The 22908-nt window shown below is 39.5% G+C and overlaps 4 protein-coding genes and 1 pseudogene across 4 annotated transcripts in view; 2 read left to right on the top strand and 3 right to left on the bottom strand.

The window, feature by feature from the left end:
• LOC115436241 (NLR family CARD domain-containing protein 3-like) overlaps window positions 1–22908 on the top strand; it is a 1147354-nt gene that overhangs the window by 547518 nt on the left and 576928 nt on the right. The window lies entirely within an intron of this gene.
• LOC115436275 (zinc finger protein 664-like) overlaps window positions 1–22908 on the bottom strand; it is a 1196486-nt pseudogene that overhangs the window by 70730 nt on the left and 1102848 nt on the right.
• The window catches only part of LOC115436287 (zinc finger protein 431-like), a 676852-nt gene that overhangs the window by 49988 nt on the left and 603956 nt on the right, over window positions 1–22908 (top strand). The gene's annotated exons all lie outside the window — the stretch shown is intronic.
• LOC115436308 (uncharacterized) overlaps window positions 1–22908 on the bottom strand; it is a 236905-nt gene that overhangs the window by 35689 nt on the left and 178308 nt on the right. The window lies entirely within an intron of this gene.
• Window positions 13908–14735, bottom strand: LOC115436327 (zinc finger protein 239-like). Its single transcript, XM_030159173.1, has one exon. The coding sequence runs from the start codon at window positions 14719–14721 to the stop codon at window positions 14191–14193; it is 531 nt and encodes a 176-aa protein (XP_030015033.1). The 5' UTR covers window positions 14722–14735; the 3' UTR covers window positions 13908–14190.

The following is a 22908-nucleotide window of genomic DNA, read 5'->3' on the forward strand; positions in this document are numbered from 1 at the left end:
TCAAACATTTAATGTACAAAAGATTAATGTAGCTTAATACCTGAAAACTGCTCTGAGCGGAGAGGATTTTATGGCGTTTTATATTTGTACGCTGCATTTTACGATGTTTTGGTGGTTTGGATGACATTTTTTACAGCGTTTTGCAAGTGTTTGGAAGCATTTTGGGAGTGGCGAATAGAGATATATTTGGCCTGCCATAGAAAAATTGTGAGGTAGACAGGAAGTGCACAGACATGGGGGTGTGTGTGTGTGGGGGGTGTTAACGGTCTATGATAGTGCATGTGTGGGGCTGATAGTGACATTATCCGAGCGGAAGTGAAGGTGAAACCAACACACTTTACTGTTCCATTAACTCTCCAGCCAGCACACACACACGCACACACACACACACACACACGCACACACACACACACACACACACACACACACACACACACAAGAGCAGCAAGCAACAGAATCTCCACAGCAAAGAAGTTAATAAATCAGTTACATATTGGCCGATGTTGATTAATCGCTGATACGCTATAATCGGCCTGATTAATTGGTCGGGTTCTAGAATGAACCAATGACGTAACCTGAGCAAAACGAGGCGTCGAGTGTGGGCTTAATTTGACACGCCCACTTTTCTTGATACACACATCAAAGCCTTGGTTAATTTGGCTCATCACTACTAAGAGATCCTAGTCCACATGTAACACACCAGCAGATGTCAGTATTCCCAAAGCTGTTCAACGGGCCTTTATCTGATCAGGCTCGGTATCCGAAGACTCTGCCATGCTGCTCTGTGTTTTCCTCTGTTTCACTACACAAAGTGCGGCCATGCCTCAATACTAACGTACTCAAGACCCAACGAATCGACTGCCAAATTCGTTGCCAACTCTTTGAAGAATTGATTTGGATTAATTTAATTGATTCGTTGTTGCAGCACTAGGTCAGGGTTTCTAGTCCATGGGAGACTGAATACCAGGCCTGATCTGCAGCAGAAAAAACTACCTTTAACCGGTACAAACCTGGAGCAGACCCCGCCTCCTGGAGGATGGTTGTCTGCCTTGACCAGTTGGGGTTAAAGTAAGAGGGTAAAGGAAGAGAAAGAGAGCGAGAGAGAGAAGGATGGGGGAAATAGGGGGAGAAACAGGGATGTAGGGCTGCATGATGAATCAATTTTAAATTGAAATCAGATTCTTTAATTAGAACAATTTTTTAAAAAAAAAAGGGTAATCGTCAAATTGATTTAGTTACTTTCGTATCTCAGAGCCGTTTGCCTCCAGGCTACCATAGGCTCCTCCTCCTAACTGTACGGGCGGTCTTTCACACCGGTCTTTCTCAGCCGTTTCCATGTTTCAGCCATTATCACATCATGTTTGTTGCAGCTATATAATATTGTATGGTTGCACTGCCACTGCCAGGAAGCGGTGCGAACCTCCGCTTCCCACAATGCACGTTGCAAAAAAATTTAGAAGATTCCTGAGTTACATACTGGCTCTTTTGGTAAACAAGTGGTTTGTTTGTGGTGGATGACACTGAAATTGTTCACCCTGAGGGAAGAGATTCAGGTGAGTAATCAGAGAAAGACTTATGGATTCATGATACCAAGGCTATGACTGGGGTTTTATAGATTTGATGAAAAATTGGTGACGAAAGTCTCCTGCAGCTTAAAGGAGAAGCCATCAAATATTGGTTGTTTTGAAAATGCCTCATCGATTGCCTAACTAGTTGATTTTGTCTATCTGCTTAATCTGGTTCCAAACAGATATGTTTGTTGTGTTCTGTTCCATTGCATTTCAGTGACCACCTCTTCTGTTCCTGTGTGTTTTCATGTAGAAAGAAGCCAAAGGTGGATTTGAACTGAAACCTTAAAAGTCATATCTGGAGGAAGACCAAGATCACCTGATTCCAGCAAACATGGATGGAAGACCCACCTGTGACCAGTGTGGAAAGACTTTCACCAGAATGAGTGGGCTGAAGAAACACCAATGCATCCACACTGGAGAAAGACCATATGACTGTAATGGTGTGGGAAGACTTTTACCAAAGGAAGTCACTTAAAAAGGCACCAACGCATCCACAATAAGGAAAGACCATATGACTGTGACCAGTGTGGAAAGACTTTCACCACAAAGGGTGGGCTCAAGGAACACCTACGCATCCACACTGGAGAAAGACCATATGAGTGTGACCAGTGTGGGAAAACTTTCACCACAATAGGTGGGCTGAAACAACACCTAACCATCCACACTGGAGAAAGACCATATGACTGTGACCAGTGTGGGAAGACATTCACTTGTGCAAGTAACCTAATAAGGCACCGACGCATTCACACTGGAGAAAGACCATATCACTATGACCAGTGTGGGAAGACTTCCAACACAGCAGATGACTTAAATAAACACCAATGCACCCACACTGGAGGGAGACCATATGACTATGACCAGTGTGGGAAGACTTACATATTCCTGTCTGCTTTACATTCTCATTGCCGTGTTCACCACACAAAGTTGATGTACCCCTGTGATAGGTGCACAAAGATATTCTGGTCATCTTCCTCTTACAAGCGTCACCAACAGACCCATATCGGAGAGAATCCCAACCAGTCCAGATTCGGAGACAGATCTCTTACCACAGGTTCGCAATGTACCAAACATGGACGTTTCAAACATTTCCACACAAGACAAAAACTGAACAGTTGTACAAAAAGTAAGACTCTAGACAATCAGTGTCATAACACATCAAAACAGTTGGAGTGTTATCAATGTCCGAACAGATTGTGGTCATCCTTTGCTCTCTCCCATCATCAGCGCAGATGTGAATCATCAACGTCTGGACCAAACAGTACCTCAGCATCAGATGAGAAGAAGAAAACACATTGTGTCTGAACCAGTAAGTAAGTAAGTAGGTAAATTTTATTAATAGAGCACTTTTCACAGACAGAGTCACAAAGTGCTTTATCAATTCAAATCAGAATCAAATTAAGTTTACAGAGACCCAACAGAATCCTTCAGGTGCAAACACTTGTGATTGGTGACAGTGGCGAGGAAAAACTTCCCTTTAACGGGCAGAAACCTCGAGCAGACCCAGACTCCTGAAGGATGGCTGTCTGCCTTGACCAGTTGGGGTTAAAGAGAGAGAGAGTAAAGGAGGAGAAAAGAGAGAGCGATAGAGATATAGAGAGACTGGGGGGGGGGGGGGGGGGGGGGGGGATGACACATGGAGTACGTTATGATGAATACATAGAGTGTAATCAGTTTGTGGTGGCCCTGGGTCAGGTGGGAGACTAAAAAGCCTTTTCAGATGACAAGAAGAAAACCAGTGTGTGTGAACCATCAGCACCGACTTCTTCTGACAAGAACATCACACTTCAAAACCTCCAGATCAGGCTTCACAGGATACAGATGTGAAAACAAACACCAGACTGAAAGCTGTGTTTTGTTGTCTTCAGAGTACAGAAGTGTGTTCTAATGCACCACTCTGTAGCAGGAAGCAGGAGGTGACATCACTGGTAAAGCGAGGGAAAGGAAGGGTAGAAATCAGACCCACCTGAGAGCTGTGTGGTGGAGGGAAACTCAAACAAAGGAGAGACTGGAAGGAGGTTTGATCGACAGGAGAAGTGACAACGAAAAGGAAAGGAGGAAAAGACTTAATGTGACTTTAAGTGAGGAATCTGGAAGTGGACTGGTGTGGACCCAGGACTCTTGAGAGGAGAATCTGAATCCCTGGAGCAGGGAGACCTGGTCCTGCTCAGACTATGGTTGCTCTCTCTCCGGGTCAGAGGACACCTGCTGGCCCCCCTGGAACCCAAACTCTCCTGTCTTCTCCCCTGTCTGGCCTGAACATATATCTGTTCTCTCTCTCTCTCTCTCTCTCTCTCTCTCTCTCTCTCTCTCTCTCTCTCTCTCTCTCTCTCTCTCTCTCTCTCTCTCTCTCTCTCTCTCTCTCTCTCTCTCTCTCTCTCTCTCTCTCTCTCTCTCTCTCTCTCTCTCTCTCTCTCTCTCTCTCTCTCTCTCTCTCTCTCTCTCTCGCTAGCTTGTATGTACTCAGTTCAGAGCTAATGCAGATGCAATTTGGTAGCAATTGCTGTGTTTCCTTTACTAGCAAATTATTTGTGCACTCCAGGAGAATCTTGTGCATAATATTAGCATTGGAGTATTTTTGATTAATGCCAATTAGATTACATGTAATGTTAATGCAGTTCAGAAAGAGGTTTTTTACTGTGTACATTCTGTACAAGATTACTGCATTTCTTGTGCCCCTTATTGCATGTTTAAGTTAATTTCATGTAGTTTCTATACTGTACATGCTTATTTCATTGGTTTGTAATTACTGGAATATTTAGCTGTTTAATTCATGTATGGATGTTAATTCATGCATTTAAAAAGGATGGGTAAAAGTTAAGAAGTGCTTACAGTGGAAACATATTTCAGCACACATTGTAATACATGTATTTGTTTGTATTTCATGTTATTGCAGTTCTACAAAAGTATTATTAAAAGAAGGGAAGGAAAGAAAATAAGCAACTAAAACAAAACTTCACCTTCAAACACAAATTGGTCTCTTCCTGATTCTTCTTCACCTTCTGTTGTTAACTGTCTGCCTCGCTCTGCAAGGGTGGCTTCACACATAGTGAGGGCAGAACAAGGTGACTTTATTTGTAAACTGCATACTGTGGTTTATTATTATGTATTTGATTGTGGTTAGTATTTTGTAACATGAATTTAAAGTAACTTGTTGTGAAGTTATTTACAGAATAACTTAACCTTTTTTAATACAGTCTGAAAGCACAAAAGATGACTAAGTTTATCATAAAACTGTAAGATGAACTAAACCAAAATTCATTAGTTTAAATATCTTAATAAAATACACTTAACTTTACTCACTTTGAATGAGCTTTCCAAATCATCAGTTTGTGGTTCAGATCTTAAAATGTTAATAAAAGTTAAAATCTAAATGAATAATTTGATCATTATTCGTAATTTAAATGTGTAAAATAACTTATTTCTAAAAACTACTTACTTATATACTTGAACACAGGAATCACAATCATCTTATCCAGAGACGGCGACAGCAAAAGGTCATTTTATCAACAACATGGATAAAAACTTTACTAATTCAGTTCTATGTCCAGACAACAGTCAGTTCCAGGGTGGATTTACTGTCCAGAATCAAAACAAATCAAATCCATGACACAGTTCACATTATTGGAACCAAGGAGGCCGGACTCTTTAATGCTGTTTTGTCACTTCATTGGATCAGTTCTACTCTTGGTTTTGACACTTGTGGCTGCGATTGTGTCGTCACCATGGAGACTGTGGTTCTCCACAGCTGATGCATTTGAAGACATTATTGTGGAAGAAGGACCAAGTGTGGTGTGAGAAACCCTGACACTGACCTGCTTGGACTGGTGGACACACAGTGGATCTGCCAGACTTGGACAGGATGGACCTTCAACCCCTCGCTGAAGGACAGTCCCATCTGAAGAGCATCAGAGGACGAGTCTACATGTCCCATCAGCTCCACAACACCATCATATATGCCTGGGGTTCCAGTCCCTGATCAACACTAAACACCAACACAACTCTACTCAGCACCAGTTGGACACTCACATATTCCATCAGCTCAGAGCAGTCGGCAAAGTTCTGGATGATTCAGCAAACAGGAGTTCACAACCACACACAGGACAAACTAACTCATGTGGACACGTCAAACAACACATTTAGGATTATTTTCATCCACCGACAAAAAACACACATTTGTCTCAGAGTCCAGATAAAAGTCTACAAACAGATTTACATCCCATCATAATGAGCTGCCTTGGTCAGTGTGATGTATGTGTAGATGGATGGATGCTGGTGTTTCCAAGTGTGGCCTCAGTGTTCTGTCACAAAGACGGCAGCGCTCCAGGAGTTTAGTCATGCAGGAATTATAAACAAACAAAAAAAATCTAGATTTTTTTTTTTTTTTTTACAAATTTGACTACTCAAAATTAGGCTAAAGTTGAAATACATTTTGAATTTAAAACAAATATGGTTTTATTAAGAACATATTTCAGTGTCCGTATGTGGACGCCATGCAACAGAGGGGTAAAAATGTTAAAAATCAATAAATAGCCTCAGACAAAGAACTGCAACATTATGAGAGTTTAATGTTTTTATAGGATGTACAAACACATATAAGAGAGAAAAAACTGATTTGACATGTTTAGAGGGAAACTCCTCATGGTGGTCTGAATACTGGATGCATCAAAAGAGTCAAAATAACATATAGCTGTGATTATGCTAGTTTTATTTGAATTGTTGAAAGATTATTGCTTTGTACCCAAAGATATGAACATTTATCAGACATAAAGATGCCTATATCTTATAAATGAGAAATTTTGTATATTATTATATTATTACATTTAATGAGGATTTTAAACTTTTATTTGTTGTATATTTGTATTAGTCCCACATGTGTGGACAGTTGATTTTCAGGGGGTAAAAGCTATATTTTACATCAAAATTCATTTTTAAAAGCAGATATTTGTTCAACACACTTTCCTCTACACACCAATATGTTTTTCACTTGGCTCAGCCTTCTTGAGTAGAAATTTTGACAGATATTCCTGGAGCATTCAGCACATGGTTGTGATGGCCATGTGCTGCCATCTTAACTTTAGGCGATCATCGAGCAGTTAAAATTGTCAAACTAAGATGATCCTCTTTTTCATTGTATTGCTTCACTGTTTATGTTGTTAGGCAGGAGTTAGCTGATGTTTTTTCTAGCTAAGAAACGTTCCATGTGGTTCAGTCCACCTCTGTCCTCTGTTTGAACTGGACTGAGAGAAGCTGCTGTTGTGTCTGTGCATGAGTTCAGATTAAAGACAAGGAGAGACTGACTTTATCTGACTAGATGAACATTAACTCCTGTTGTTTGTGTGTGTGTGTGTGTGTGTGTGTGTGTGCAGCCAGCCAGCCTCATCATGAACGTGCGATTGTTTTGTTTTGGGTTTTTTTTGTTTGTTTTTTGTTTTTTTTTTAATAAAAAAAGAGCCAGATTCAGGTAAGATTCTAAGATCAACTCATGTAACCTCATTTTCCACAGCAACCAAATATTCTATTACAATGATATTGTAAGTTAAATAAATGTACCAGTGTATATCTGTTATTAGATATAAAACACATTGTTTGGTTATTTGACTTTTGTTTAAAGCAAAAAGAGAGAGAGGAGAGCAAAGAGATGCTTAACACATACACTAGTCTACAGTTTATTAGAAATTATCTGCCTCAGGGATTAAATGTGCCAAATGTTACGTATTTTAATCAGATTAATTAGAAAACAAATGACAAAAAATGGTTTGCTGATGTTTTGATGGTATATGATGGTGTGTTCTTCCACATATATGTTGGTTTCTGTCCATTTATAAACAGATTTATAAATGTTCCACTGATAGAACCTGTACAGTGAATCTATTGTCATGTGCAGACAGTGTTTTGAAGTAGATCTGGTTGATCTGACACTAATAGTCCTCTGGAGTTAAACCCATTCTCTTGTAAATGTGTGTTGAGAAGCTGCTGTATCAAAATGGAGGATTGTCTTCCACCAGCAATTAGAGTTAGGGCTTATTTCTTTTATGATTCCAATCCATTCCTCTTTTATTGTGACTCAGCATTTAAATAACTTTTATCAGATTTGATGGTTTCAACACAGAGTTTCTCATACCCAAAAAATGTTATGCTTTTTTTTTCCACAAATGTAGGAATGATGGTCTGAAATTGCATTAAAATGTACAAAACAGTGAAATTTCTCTTGCCTGACCGGGCAGCACTCTGGGTGTTCAGCACCTCTAAACCTCTGATCCTAGAATCGCCCCTGACCTGAAGGATTCCAGACAGTTCATGTGTTTACCATTTACTGATAATGGACCAAACAGGCTCAGATCCATGTTCAGAGGAGAAAGGAGGAGGAAAACCTTCAGTTCTTACCTTCACTGTGGTTCCAGATGGTCTGGGACTGAGGTTTACACACACTGAGGTTGAACCTGAGGAGGGGAGAGGCTTCTGTGGTCACATGGTCAGGTCCTCCTCCTCCTCCTCCTCCTCCTCCTCCTCCTCCTCCTCCTCCTCCTCCTCCTCCTCCTCTGGTACAGTATCAGTGTATGTGGACTGTCCTGCTGGATCTGTGTCCTTCTACAGAGTCTCCTCTGACAAACTGATCCACATCCACACTTTCAAAACCACATTGACTGAACCACTGTTTGGAGGATTTACACTCATTTATCTGGGATCCTCAGTGTCTGTGTGTACATGTGTTGTATAGTTATTGTTAGGGGTGTTAGAAAATATCAGTTCTGCAATATATCGCAATATTTCATTTCACAATACTGTATCGATATTAAAAAGTATGTATCAATATTTTTAGGTATTCAAATGTAGATATGGCAGAGGTTTATTTTTGTTTTTCTTTATTGTTTATATCTTATTTATTATTATTTAATACTCTTTTATTAAATAATGTTAGTTCCTTTCTTGGGATTGCACAAAAATAATGTTATGGTGTTAGTTATGAGCTACTAGAAAATGAACATTTGAACAGGATCTTAAACTCTAATGCCTGTAAAACATAATTTAAGTTTTAACAAAGGAAAATTTTGCAATATAGCATTAGATCCTGTTCTGATCAAATAAAAATGTGTTTAGTATTTCTGCATATTTATGGTGTAATTCAATTCTTCCAGGAAATAATAATTTAAAAAAAGAAAAAAAGAAACAAACAAAAAATTGCCTTTTTAACAGTATTGTGATCCTAGTATTGTGATTTGTATCGTATCGACAGGTTCTTGCCAATACACACCCTTAGTTATTAAAGGTCACTCATTTATCAGACAGGGGTAGTTGTTTATCTGCTTGACTAGTTTCAGCTACTTCCTGTAGCCTCCGTCAGAAGCGTCACATGATGTTACTGAGACGTGACTTATGCTTATGTTACTGCTCAGGAGGATTGGTCAGACACCAGGGAGGGTTTACGCCCCCTGCTGTCTGACCTTTTCTCCAGGACTGTATCCCAGGTGTGTGATAGGGTGTATGCACCGTCGTCCCTGTTCGTTGTCCTTGGTGCACGTTTTCATGTCTCATCGGCCTCTTTGGTCCAGCAATGGATTGTGTTGCTTTCAGCACAGATGACCCTGGTGTTATTCCAGTCATGGTGTGATTTTGTCTCTTGCAGTGGTCAGATGTGGCAGATTTGAGGTTCTCTTTATGTGCTTTTTCTTTTGCTGCTCTTGTTTGTCTGTGTGTTGTTTCCTTTTCACATTCTGTCTGCTGTTCTTTTTTTCATATTCCAGATGGTTTCCCTGTTTCTCCTACATAGGTTTTATTTCATGATAAACATTAAATTTCATATATGAAATCACATTTCTGTTCTTGGTGTATTTTATCTTTGGGTTTGACCAGTAGTTGTTGGAATTTTGTTTGTGGTTTGGATTCAGTAAAGGATAGTGGATAGCAGGAGCGATTCTAGGATCAGAGGTTTAGGGGTGCTGAGCACCCAGAGCGTTGGCTGGTCAGGCAAGAGAAATTTTACTGTTTTGTACATTTTAATGCAATTTCAGACCATCATTCCTACATTTGTGAAAGAAAAGCATAACATTTTTTGGGTATGAGAAACTCTGTGACAAAACCATGAAATCTGATAAAAGTTATTTAAATGCTGAGCCACAATAAAAGAGGACTGGACTGGAATCATAAAAGAAATAAACCCTGACTCTAATTGCTGGTGGAAGAAAACCCTCCATTTTGATACAGCAGCTCCTCAACACACACACACACACACATACATGCAAACACACACACACACACACACACACACACACACATATATATATATATATATATATATATATTTTTTTTTTTTTTTTTTTTTTACACAAAGGGTGGGGAAGCAAAATTTACAATATTTTGAGGCAGTGATTGAAAGACAGTGTATGACCAATTAGTTTATTGAAAGTCATGAGAATTTATTTGCCAGAAGAAAATTTACAAAATAGAAAATGTTTTTATTCTATGTGTCCTTCCTCTTTCTCAATAACTGCCTTCACACGCTTCCTGAAACTTGCGCAAGTGTTCCTCAAATATTCGGGTGACAACTTCTCCCATTCTCCTTTAATAGTATCTTCCAGACTTTCTCGGAATAGTTTTGCTCATAGTCATTCTCTTCTTTACATTATAAACAGTCTTTATGGACACTCCAACTATTTTTGAAATCTCCTTTGGTGTGACGAGTGCATTCAGCAAATCACACACTCTGACGTTTGCTTTCCTGATTACTCATATGGGCAAAAGTTTCTGAAAAGGTATGGATAATAGTGTTAGGTATGATTATGACATCAATATATGTTTGGTTTCAAAACAATTGACGTAGTGCCTGCTGAGAAAAAACAACTAAATGTTCATTGTAAATTTTGCTTCCCCACCCTGTATATATATATATATATATATATATATATATATATATATATATATATATATGTATACAAAAATCAAGAATTATTTATTTAATCCCCCAATGAAATCGCATCTTTTGAATTTTCCTCCTAACATTGGCGATATCTAAATTTTAGCCTTAACTGGTAGCTAAAATCTACATATGCGAACATAGCTGATTGTAACTAAAAATATTTTTAATATTGCTGTCCTTACCGTTCCATTATGGAAAGTCTAGTGCGGTCTTCCTTGGCGGGTCCTTGGTGGCCTTCCCTCTCAGATGGTCTTCTGATTCTGGTCTTCGTTGTTGGTTCTTGGTTCAGTGGTCCCTGGTCTGGTCTTGTGCTGTTCTCCACTGCTTGTACTCAATGCTAGTTCTTAGCATAAATGCTACTAGCTGAAATCAGTTAGCTTCTCCAGAGCTCAAGAAGTAGCTTTTCTCCCTCAAGCTGAGATTGAAATGCGACCGTTAAAACGCGTCCAGTGTATATACACACTGTCTAAATGAAATGATGAAAAAGAGAAATGCACTTGTGTAAAGAACATAATACGAACATCTCTACGTGTGTGGAATGAAAACAGAAATTCCATTTGAATGAAATCAGACAATCAGTGACTTTCAGTGCAATGACCCATTTACACACGTTTTTACTGACAGAGTTTCATGTTTTGATTGATAAAACTGCTTTGACAGTGGAATTTACAGGATAATCTGCCATTACTAGTTCTATTAGTTCCTCTGTATATTCGGTGGTATAATGTTTAAGTAGTTTTTTAAATAAACTAAATAATCCTGATAGTCAACTACTACATCGTCATGATTTATGAGTGTTACCTTTTTTCATTCTGGTGCTTTGTTTAAATTCCTGGCTGTGTCTACTCATAAAGTGGCCACAACCTCTAGAGATAAAGGTATGTGTGTTATTTATTAATTATTTCATTTTATTGGGTGTATTTTTATTCTGTTTTGTGTGCTTCTATTATTCTTCTGTTTCTTACTATACTTACTGCTGCTGCAACTTCCCAATTTGGAATTAACCCATAAAGACCCAGTGATACTTTTGTGTCTGTTCCCAAATAGATTTTTCCCTATTTATAACCTTTCTTAAATGATTTATCACCATTTATTGTAATATTATCCTCTTTCTTTGAAGTTTTTTCAGTGTAAATCATGTATTTTCCTATATTTAATTCACTGATCATGAAGATGTTCATTAAAGTTCAGAGTAAATTTAAAGGTTATTCTAACAATTTTTTAAAAAAAATTATGTTATATTTTCAACAAAAATATCATTGATTAAACATAAACCCAGTGTGTCCATCCATTCTCATTTATTCAACTCCATGGGTTTTACTGGTGAATCAATACTGTAGAAGATGACGGTAATTCCACGGTAACTACGGAGCCTCTGAACGTCCAAATGGGTCATATCTGATGACCATGAAAAGACGAAAAACTGCATTTTACACCAATTATTGACATGTATTGATAGGATTACTGGATCAATAAGGGTTTAACATTTTAGATCAGTACATGGTTTTGGTCGATGGTGTGTGTTTGGGTTTTTATGGTTTAATAAAGTATTTATCCAGTCTAATATAATGTCTAACTGGGATTATTTAAAATGGTAATAATTAGGCTGATCATTATGGTCTTATTCAGCGCAGATTATGGGGAGTCCTTTGAGGAAACCCAAGAGGATGTCCCAGCCTGCACTTCCTAAACCACCTCCTCACCTGCACCTGAATTATCAACAAAGGAAGGTCCTCCAGTTGTCGCTGATGATCCTGCACTGTGGCCAAACCTGACTGATGACAGCACTAGGTGTCCACTTGTAAAAAACGGACCAGTTCAAATCACAGACTTTGATTTTCCTCAAAATTCACAAATTCCCCCAAGGAGATTCACAAAAAACAAATACATGATAACCATGAAAAATGGGGGAAAAAATCAGGAGGTTGTGCTCGAGTCTCTGCCTCCTGGAGAGCAGGAGTCTGACAAATTTCAGCATTTGAATTCCAGCATTATTTCAATTCCAGCATTATTTCAATTTCAACATTATTTCAATTTAAGCATTATTTCAGTTTCAACATTATTTCAATTTAAGCATTACTTGAATTCGAGCATTATTTGAATTTCTGAGTCTGTGCTTTAATAAGACTTAAAGAACACTCTGGGATGCACATGATAACATGTTAAGCACGTAGCACAATAATCACAAAAAAACTACAATAATATTAGTTAATGGATTACTGCCCCAGATACCTTTATATTTTAACACCAGGTAACTATCTTTGCTGCGCCCTTGGCTTAACTCTACGTGCCTGAAAAGTGCATGACTGCCAGTGTTCTCTATCCTGCTCAGATACCGTGTTAAAATTGAGGCCTGGCCAGCGATGGGGGTTAACTAATATGGTAAAGAAACTTACCACTTAAAGCTGCCGATGGAAAAACACAAAAGGAGAATGAAGAAAAAATCCACCAATAGGCAAGACTGAAGTTTAAAGAAGGTTAACCCAGAATCTGGTTTATTGAAAACAGCAATGATTCACAAAAATCCAAAATTTGTGAGTTGTAAGAGAAGGCAGTTTACCACTAGTATCCCATCAAACACACTATTCGTCTAACACATGAAAATCTTCTTCATTACATTTTATGGTTTTTAGTGACTCTTTGAAGACTCCCATGTTTAGTTACTCCCATATTCAGTTACATAAGTTCAACAAACACATATGATTGGTTAACAATTGCTGGGTAAAATGCGTCAGTACACACGTCAAGCAAATCACGTCAGTATATACGTCAATCACTCAAAGCACACACCCATTTGAAAGTTCACTTTAAGTTTAACAAGTGCATTGGACATCTGCAAAATCTGCAAAATAGCACTTATGCATTTGACAGTTTGATCAAGGGTCACGCCTTGGTTTGACATTTGCACAGGGAGTTCAGCTTAGATAGCATAGCTTAACCACAAAGAGCTTCAAGAGTTACCCATTGGTCGAACATTTGCGCAGGGAGGCCAGCATTTCTTGACCACAGAAAGTTTCCAAGTTCATAATTAAGATTACACTCAGCTCACCTTAACCACAAAAAAATTTCCAAGTTGCAAAACAGGCACATTGTGCTGAACCTGACCTTTTCATCACTGTTCAGCACAAAGGTGAAAATACACAAAGTATAAATCAGAATACAGCTTATATTTGCAAATCAAAAACACTCATCAAGCAAAGAACTTATAAAATTTCATTTCTTTTGGTTTTTTCCCATACATTTTCACTTAGTTTTTTATATTGAGGTAGGCAGCATTACAATAGCATTAAGAAAAGTACAGAGCCTTTTTGCGTGGCCTAGAGCAAGATTCAGTCACACTTCATCTGTCATTTAGCATGAGATACCTCTCACTAACACATCAATTAAGGACAAAGTCATATTTCACTGCTACAAACGTGACAATAACTGAACCTGTACTGATAACATAGCAAATTATTAGTAAAGTAAGTAATAAAGTAGGATATTTTTAAGCAACCAATAATTGATTTATTCCACTTGAAACCCTTAAAATTGCAGGATAGTGTAAATGATTTATAAAGTAAAAAAATATATAATTCCAAATAGCATTCAAGATTTCTTTCAATTAAGACAGAGTAATCATAATTTCAGAGGTTTTTATTTTTTGAATAGACTAAAGTGAGGACAGATGTGAAGTGTAAATGGATTTGGGTTGTGGGTGTGAAATTATGGGATGGACTTGGGTCTCTCTCCAGTGTGGGTCCGTTGGTGGATTTTTAGGTTATTAGCTTTGGTGAAAGACTTCCCACACTGATCACAGTTATATGGTCTTTCTCCAGTGTGACTGTATTGGTGACATTTAAGCCCATTCATGTAGGCGAAACTCTTTCCGCACTGGGCACAGGCATATGGTTTTTCTCCAGTGTGGATGCGTTGGTGGATTTTTAGACTGCTTGCTCTGGCGAAAGCATTTCCACACTGGTCACATTCATATGGTCTTTCTCCAGTGTGGATGCGTTGGTGGCTTTTTAGGTTACTTCCTGTGGTGAAAGCATTTCCACACTGGCCACACTCATATGGTTTTTCTCCAGTGTGGATGCGTTGGTGATATTGAAGCCCACTCATTTGGGCGAAACTCTTTCCACATTGGTCACATTCATATGGTCTTTCTCCAGTGTGGATGCGTTGGTGGACTTTTAGGTTACTTGCTGTGGTGAAAGTCTTTCCACACTGGTCACAGGTGGGTTTTCCATCCATGTTTGCTGGAATCAGGTGATCTTTGTCCAGACACAACTTTTAGGTTTCACTTCAAATCCACCTTTGTCTTCTCTCTACATCAAAACACAAAGAAACAGAAGAGGTGGTCACTGAAATGCAATGGAATGGAACACAACAAACACATCCCTTTCAAACCAGATTAAGCAGACAGACAAAATTGCCTAGTTAAAAAAATTAATAGGACATTTTCAAACATTTAAAAACTCAATCCTCTTATTCTACATGTGAAAATTGATGCAGATTAGAACAATGAACAAATGAGTTACAACAATTTTTTGTTTTATAAAATAACTCTCAGAAGTTGTAGCACCACCACAATCATATGATGTTACCTAAGGTCACCAACTTGGAACGTATTAAATAATGAACTTTTTAAGGTTTTCTGAGGAAATTAAAGTTGGACATGTTCAATCTGCACATCAAAACACCAACACGTGTCATTTATTGTTTCCAATAGGTGGCACTATGAGTCTGATTCAATATTGTCATTTCATGCTCAGGGTGTGACTCTTATCATGCACATGGAGTTTGGTGCTGATTGGATGAAGAACTGTTGAGTTACACCAGTTTTATTTTTCTTGGTGATACATCCAAATTCACCGCTGCACCCTGAACACATCGAATAACAACCGCCCACCATTTAATGGAGATCAGGACTGGGCAAACGAGCTGAATTTGCATTTCAACAGGTTTGAATCTGTCCTGACTCCAGCCCCCACCCATTCAGGTCCCTCTTCACACCTCTCCAGTATGGAACACCCCACCACCACCACTCTTCCCTGTTACCATAAGCTCCTCTGCCCCTCCCTGTAACAGAGGAGCCCCTCCAGTCACCTCCCATCCCCCTCTCCCTCACGATGGACCAGCTGAGGAGGGGGCTCAGGGAGACAAAGGCCAGGAAAGCCAACAATTACAACAAACAGCAGAAGTACAATGGGGGTGGGGGGGTTCACCAAGGAGCCAGAACTAAATATTACATTACAACTCCGTCTACTAATAGTCTGCACCATCTCATATCACATCATCTCAACAATAAAAGTAGAAACACAACAATAGCATTACTGATACGAATTCTGCAATATCTGCAAAATAACACAACACAAAACAGCAGTTCAAAGAAGCAAAGCAACTGATTCAAACAGCAACAGATACTCAATGTTAAAAGGACAAACAATATTTGATATAACCTCACATACAAACAAAACATGACTCATTAAGAAGCTAGAACTAAGTGGAGTTTGTTTTACATTACAACTCAATCTACTAATAGTCTGCACATGTACTGAGCAACAGGAGGAAAAATCCCTCCTCATCTCCTGCTCCATACACGATAAATTCAGTCAGACGACCTAGACAGCAGCTATCTGTGAGACATGAACGCACTAAACTCTTCTAACTCTCATCTCTGCTAGAACCCTCTTCAAAACTAAAAACACACAAAAACACTTATACGGTGTATAAAACATCAGGAATACATATTTCTGTAAACCAACAGTCAACCTGGACTATGCCTAAATTAAAACCAAATGAAAGTTGCAAAACTTCCCTCTGTATAAATCTAGGATTAACCACCATTTCACAAACTCCAGACCTGTTTCAGTACGACCTCAATTCTCACAAATTCTAGAAAAACTATTCAGTAAACAGTTGGACAAATTCATAGATAAACATAAAGCAGAGCCGAGGAACTTCACTGGCATTAATAGACTCAACAGAGGAAATCAGCAATTCAATAAATCCAAACCATCCCACAGTTGGAGTATTCACTGACCTCAGAAAAGCTTTTCAGTCCTAAAGATCCAATCTGTGACCCAGCAGCTCCAGAAGGTCTGTATGATGGCTCTGCATTTCCAGGATTTCATCCACTGAGGCAGGAAATCTACAAGTGGAACAAACAAACAGCAGACATGACTTTAACATCCTCCACTAGGGTTTGTCAACGGGGGTGGGACCGCCCCCTGGGGGCGTTCTGGATGAGAAAGCTGAGAGGGGGGTGCTCAGGCACAAACGGGGGCGTTAGTCACTGTTATTCATCACAATGTAGAAGTATCTATATCAGAACAAACTCTGTTCTATTGAACAGGAAATAAGATTAAACTGTGTATTTTAGGCGGGATTAGAAATATCAGCGCTGCTGGGGCTCTCGTGTTCCTACTACCGTCATGTTATCTCCATAGCAACGGCCGAAAACAAACTCCTATGCAGCGCATAGAAAACAACCGGAGCATGTTCAAGCAGCGCGAGGAGCGATAAAGAAATCCATCCAAACTCACGTGACCGTCTCCGCTTCACTGCGCGAGAGTTAGCAGCTCCGGTACCGGCTAACTATAGCGGAGAGCACCGAGATATCCAGGAGGAAAAAGACTTGGGTAGATTTGAGCTCAAACTGCTCCTACGTATCAAAAGATGAGAATCTGTGTCCAAACCCACCGACTAACATCGAGTAGAATGAAGTTGGATGAACCCGCTTCACGGCTTGTCTCTGGCTCTAACAGCAAAAACAAAGGAGGAACAAACGGGGCTGGCACTTCCTGGAATGACAACAGCTGCATTCTGATTGGTTGGTCATGCCAGTATACAGCAGTGACGGGCAGTGGGGTTCATGGCTGGGGAGGCACTGACTCTTTCAGAGCCAGATCTACAAATATATGGTGGCCTGAGAAACTGGAATAGAGAGAGTGAGCTAAAGGAATGGCCTGGGTGTATGGGCTGTGCATCAAGTCACCATAGGTAGACTGGCAGGAACTCAACAGGAAACCTTCAAAAAGAGCCATTTCGAACTAAAAATAAAAAAAGTTTATAGTCTTACCTTTATTTGTACATGAAATGTAATCCTCCATTTTTGATGAGGTGAATTAAAGTGTATAAAAAAGAAACAAAGAAGATTATAAGCACATGAATCTGTGGACTCACAGGCGCCATCTATCATGAGGCAGGGGTACTGTTTGCTTCCCCTAGTGACTTTTTCACTGCGGTTTTATGGTTAATCTGCGAGCCTAAACACATTACAGAAATACATTCCATGCGTTATGCAGATTATGGAAGGATAGAGCATATAATCAGAGTGTTTGAAAGCATTTTAACTGCGATATACAGAGGGACAGCAACACAGTATTTTCATTGGGTACCAGCAGAGTTCATGAGGGGAGTAGACAGTTCTCCGGGAGGCACAGCACAGCGCTGCCTCACGGCGCATCTCCTTCCTGTATTTGAACGGAGCATGCGGAAATTCTGCTATTCTAATTGACAAAAAAAAAAAAAATAATAATAATAACAATATTGGATTCGAACGGAAAATTAGTTTATAGGACATACCAGCTGACAACTATCAACATTTATTATATTTTATAGTCAAGTTTTTTTTCTTTTCAAAATTGACAAGGGAGGCTCTGCCTCCCCTGCCTCCTCTGACTGCATGTCACTGGTATACAGCGCTCTGATTCGTCCATGTAAAGTGATGCGTGTTGATGCAAACAGCTCGATGATTGGTCAGAGAATTGTCTCTGCATCATTGTGTCATCAGTGCGCGTCCTGCCATTTAAAAACCAGATGTGGAAGTGTCCAACTAAAGGTACATTTGTTTAGACAAATATAATGATAACAACAAAACTGGCTCATAATAGTTTAATTTCAGAGCTGATATCTGTCCATTTAACATGTTTTCTTGATAATAACCAAAATCACTTCTGTTCTTCCATCAATATATATGGCATTGTACTGACAAAAATAGTGCTTTTAGACATTCCATGTTTTCTTTTCTGTCTGTTTTAGTCACATGATACACACAGGAGTCAGTACTGGATTGCATAACCATTGTTTTTGATGACTTTTGATGGTCTAATCATCTTTTTCATGACTGTATGTCCTCTTTCTCTGCCTTGTATGTCACAATGTCATTTATAGCTCCTTTGATCATGGTCTTTTTTTTTTTAATGGATGCACAGCAAAGCTCCTCAGTGGCAGGGCACCGGGGGTGGATGAGATTCGCCCTGAGTACCTTAAGTCTCTGGATGTGCAGGGACTGTCTTGGTTGACACATCTCTGTAACATCGCGTGGCGGTCGGAGACAGTACCTCTGGATTGGCAGACCGGGGTGGTGGTTCCCCTTTTTAAGAAGGGGGACCGGAGGATGTGCTCCAACTACAGGGGGATCACACTCCTCAGCCTCCCGGGGAAAGTCTATTCCAGGGTACTGGAGAGGAGGATCCGACCGATAGTTGAACCTCGGATCCAGGAGGAACAATGCGGTTTTCGTCCCGGTCGTGGAACACTGGACCAGCTCTATACTCTCCATCGGGTGCTTGAGGGTTCATGGGAGTTCGCCCAACCAGTCCACATGTGTTTTGTGGATCTGGAGAAGGCGTTCGACCGTGTCCCTCGTTGTATCCTGTGGGGGGTGCTTCGGGAGTATGGGGTCCGGGGCCCTTTGCTAAGGGCAGTCCGGTCCTTGTATGACCGAAGCAGGAGCCTGGTTCGCATTGCCGGCAGTAAGTCAGACCTGTTCCAGGTGCATGTTGGACTCCGGCAGGGCTGCCCTTTGTCACCGGTTCTGTTCATAATTTTTATGGACAGAATTTCTAGGCGCAGCCAAGGGCCGGAGGGTTTGGGGACCACAGGATTTCATCTCTGCTTTTTGCAGATGACGTTGTCCTGTTGGCCTCATCGAACCTGGACCTTCAGCGTGCCCTGGGGCGGTTTGCATCCGAGTGTGAAGCGAGTGGGATGAGGATCAGCACCTCCAAATCTGAGGCCATGGTTCTCGACCGGAAAAAGGTGGTCTGCCCTCTCCGGGTCGGTGGAGGGTCTTTGCCCCACGTGGAGGAGTTTAAGTATCTCGGGGTCTTGTTCACGAGTGAGGGAAGGATGGAGCGTGAGATTGACAGACGGATTGGTGCAGCGTCTGCAGTGATGCAGTCACTGTACCGGTCGGTTGTGGTAAAGAAGGAGCTGAGCCGAGAGGCAAAGCTCTCGATTTACCGGTCAATCTACGTTCCTACCCTCACCTATGGTCATGAGCCTTGGGTCATGACCGAAAGGACAAGATCCCGGATACAAGCGGTCGAAATGAGTTTCCTCCGCAGAGTGGCTGGGCACACCCTTAGGGATAGGGGGAGGAGCTCAGTCACCAGGGAGGAGCTCGGAGTAGAACCGCTGCTCCTCCGTGGGCACCTGTTTCGGATGCCTCCTGGACACCTCCCTGGGGAGGTGTTCCGGGCATGTCCCACCGGGAGGAGACCTCGAGGAAGACCCAGGACACGTTGGAGAGACTATGTTTCTCGGCTGGCCTGGGAACGCCTTGGGGTCCCCCCAGAAGAGCTGGAGGAGGAGTCTGGGGAGAGGGAAGTCTGGGCATCCCTGCTTAGACTGTTACCCCCACGACCCGGCCCCGGATAAGCGGAAGATAATGGATGGATGGATGGATGGATGGATGGATGCACAGCAAACTGAACTAGAACTATTAAAAGTAGAACAGCAAATGTTCATATAATTACCAATAACTAGAACAAATAAACATAAGTGTTAATACTTGTTCTACAAATACAAGTGTTAACAGTGGATATACTACAACAAATAATAATGCTCACATTCAAGGGTCAGTGTTAAATCCACAGAGGTATTGGACTAAAAAACCAAACACATGCTCTTGTACTGAGCGTACAGTACAGTAGTATCTTTGCTTCCAAAATCAGAGATGGTTTTTACTTAATTTCTCTCAACATTGATTTTTTTTTAAATTCATGACTATGATTTTAAATGTTCTACCTCTAAATTTCTAAAATATTTGTCATGCTCTGACCGTAAATAATACATTTCAACCACAACTAACCATCTACTTTCTTCACATCTCACTTAGGAAGAAAAATCTCCCATTAAACTTTAAGGAATATATGTATGTTTATATCTGAACTCAGCATAAACAGGACATCTTCCAGCTGTTTGTTTGTTTATTTGAATATATCATTAAAACCAAACAACAAATAGATTTATTTAAAAAGAAAAGAAAACATTGGAAAAGGAGTGGGATGACAGTTGTAGACATGACGTGTCCCAATATTTGTTTCCAGATCATTTATATACATCAAAAAACAATTTAAACCAGACTAACCAATGCAATGATATTTATCTTAATATAAATCTGTATTATGACATTTGTCACAATTGTTTTGTATCCCAGACCCCTGTTAGAAAACAAACACCTGAATTCAACGTGTCCACATACTTTTGTCCTTATAGTGTAACTCCCACCCACTGAGAGGTTCCATTGTAATGACATAATCAACATTAATACTACTTTACCTGTAAATGTCAGAATGTTATGGCTGATCGCTGGAGGAAGAAAAACCTCCCATTAAACTTTATGGAAATATTTATGTTTATGTCTCAAATCATCATGATTAGGGCATCTTACAGCTATAGACATGTGTCCCAATATTTATGTCCATATCATTTATATACCTCCATACACAATTTAAACCAAACTAACCAATGCAATGTCATTTGTTTCGTTAGGTTCCTGATTTCAGGAGCCCATACAGACAGTTCAAATATACTGGAATAATTCTGCCTGTTCATCCTATAATAGAAGAATCCTAGAATTGACCCATAACATGTGTGGGTCAATATCACTATACGGTGCCTTTCAAACTTCATAGATTTTCCACTTAACTTTATTTTAATATTATATTCAATTTTCTTATTTTACGAGTTTTCTTTTATAATTTTAATTTCTGACATATTGGCTTTTTATTCATATTGTTGCACTGACTGGAAAACACAATGACAATAAAGGATATTCTATTCTATTCTATTTGATGTCATATTAATCATCTTTACCTGTATAAAACTAACAGAAATACCATATTTTATCATTATTTTCACATTTTTCTCCATTATCAGGTTTGTCTCATTAGGTCTGTGTTGTTATTTATTATCTGATACTAATTTCCATCTGATATGTTCACCTGAAAAACAATAAACCTGTTCATTAAACTCCAGTGGAGCTACTATTAGTCATTAGACATGAAGGTTTATAGATATGAAGAGTTGTCTAAGGTGGAGCTTTCACTGATTTATAAGAGACAGTGATAAAAACAATCACCAGAAGTGAAAAAAGAACAACTCCGTGTCATGAACACTGTACAAAGTGAGTATTTGTCGACGTTCACTGAATAGAGATGAGTTTTCCTTCTTATTCTGCAGCTTGAAAATGTTGTTGAAAACTTTTCAGAGCTTCGTGGCGTTCCTCAAAACTGCTCAGTGAGTGAATCAAAACACAGTAGAGGATATGAATGAAGACACAACTGAGTGGATTTGACTTGAAAGACGCTGATTCTGAAGGAGAACATCAGGAGTGTGTGTTTGCATCTGTCAAACCTCCTCATCTGTGTTTTGTCTCCCCCTGCTGGTGACTCCTGTAAGAGCATGTGTTTGGGGTTTTCACTCCAATACCTCTGGAGCCAAAATTAATGACGTCCGAAGCCTCGCTGCCCGGCTGTACCACGTGACTGCTTCGCAAAGCGGTTCGGAATTTTTTTTTTTTTTTTTAATTCCCACAAAGCAAATTTACCCAACAAGAATGGGAAAAATATGACAGAAGAATAATATAGAAACACATTTGGAGACATGGTGGAACGGTTAAACACAACTATTACAACTGTCTGAAACAAAATAAACAAAAATAATGAAGACATTTGAAATGTAATGAAAATATTGAAACAGAAAGAAAAATAAATAAATAAATCTGACTAGACAGTAGAGCACAAAGGACTAAGGCAAGATACAACTAAAACAGCAAGGACTTAGATAAACTAGAAGAAAGTGTTCTGGCTTTTTTGACATATTTGTAAGATATTGAAGAGATTTGTAATACTTAATAAAATCACATAAAAACAAGTTAAAGGAGGGGTTTGTGTTTTTCCACTTACAAGTATGAATATAATACTTAATAAATAATACTTAAAATAATAAGGTTAACGTTATCTTTGACATTAACGTCTAATGAATCCATAAAATAAACATCACAAAACAAAAAAAATTGAATATTTTCAATTTTTAAGGACAACCAACCATGAATATCAGCCCAAAAGGAAATGCAATGTGAATGATTAAAAAACAAATGATCAATGGTTTCAGCTTCAGATGAACAGAAAACACAGGAATCCAATC

This window comes from Sphaeramia orbicularis, chromosome 16 (assembly GCF_902148855.1).
Source record: "Sphaeramia orbicularis chromosome 16, fSphaOr1.1, whole genome shotgun sequence".
NCBI lineage: Eukaryota > Metazoa > Chordata > Actinopteri > Kurtiformes > Apogonidae > Sphaeramia > Sphaeramia orbicularis.

Excerpts from the sequence above, each read along its gene's own strand:
- LOC115436327 (XM_030159173.1), bottom strand. The coding sequence starts at position 14,721 with ATGGATGGAAAACCCACCTGTGACCAGTGTGGAAAGACTTTCACCACA.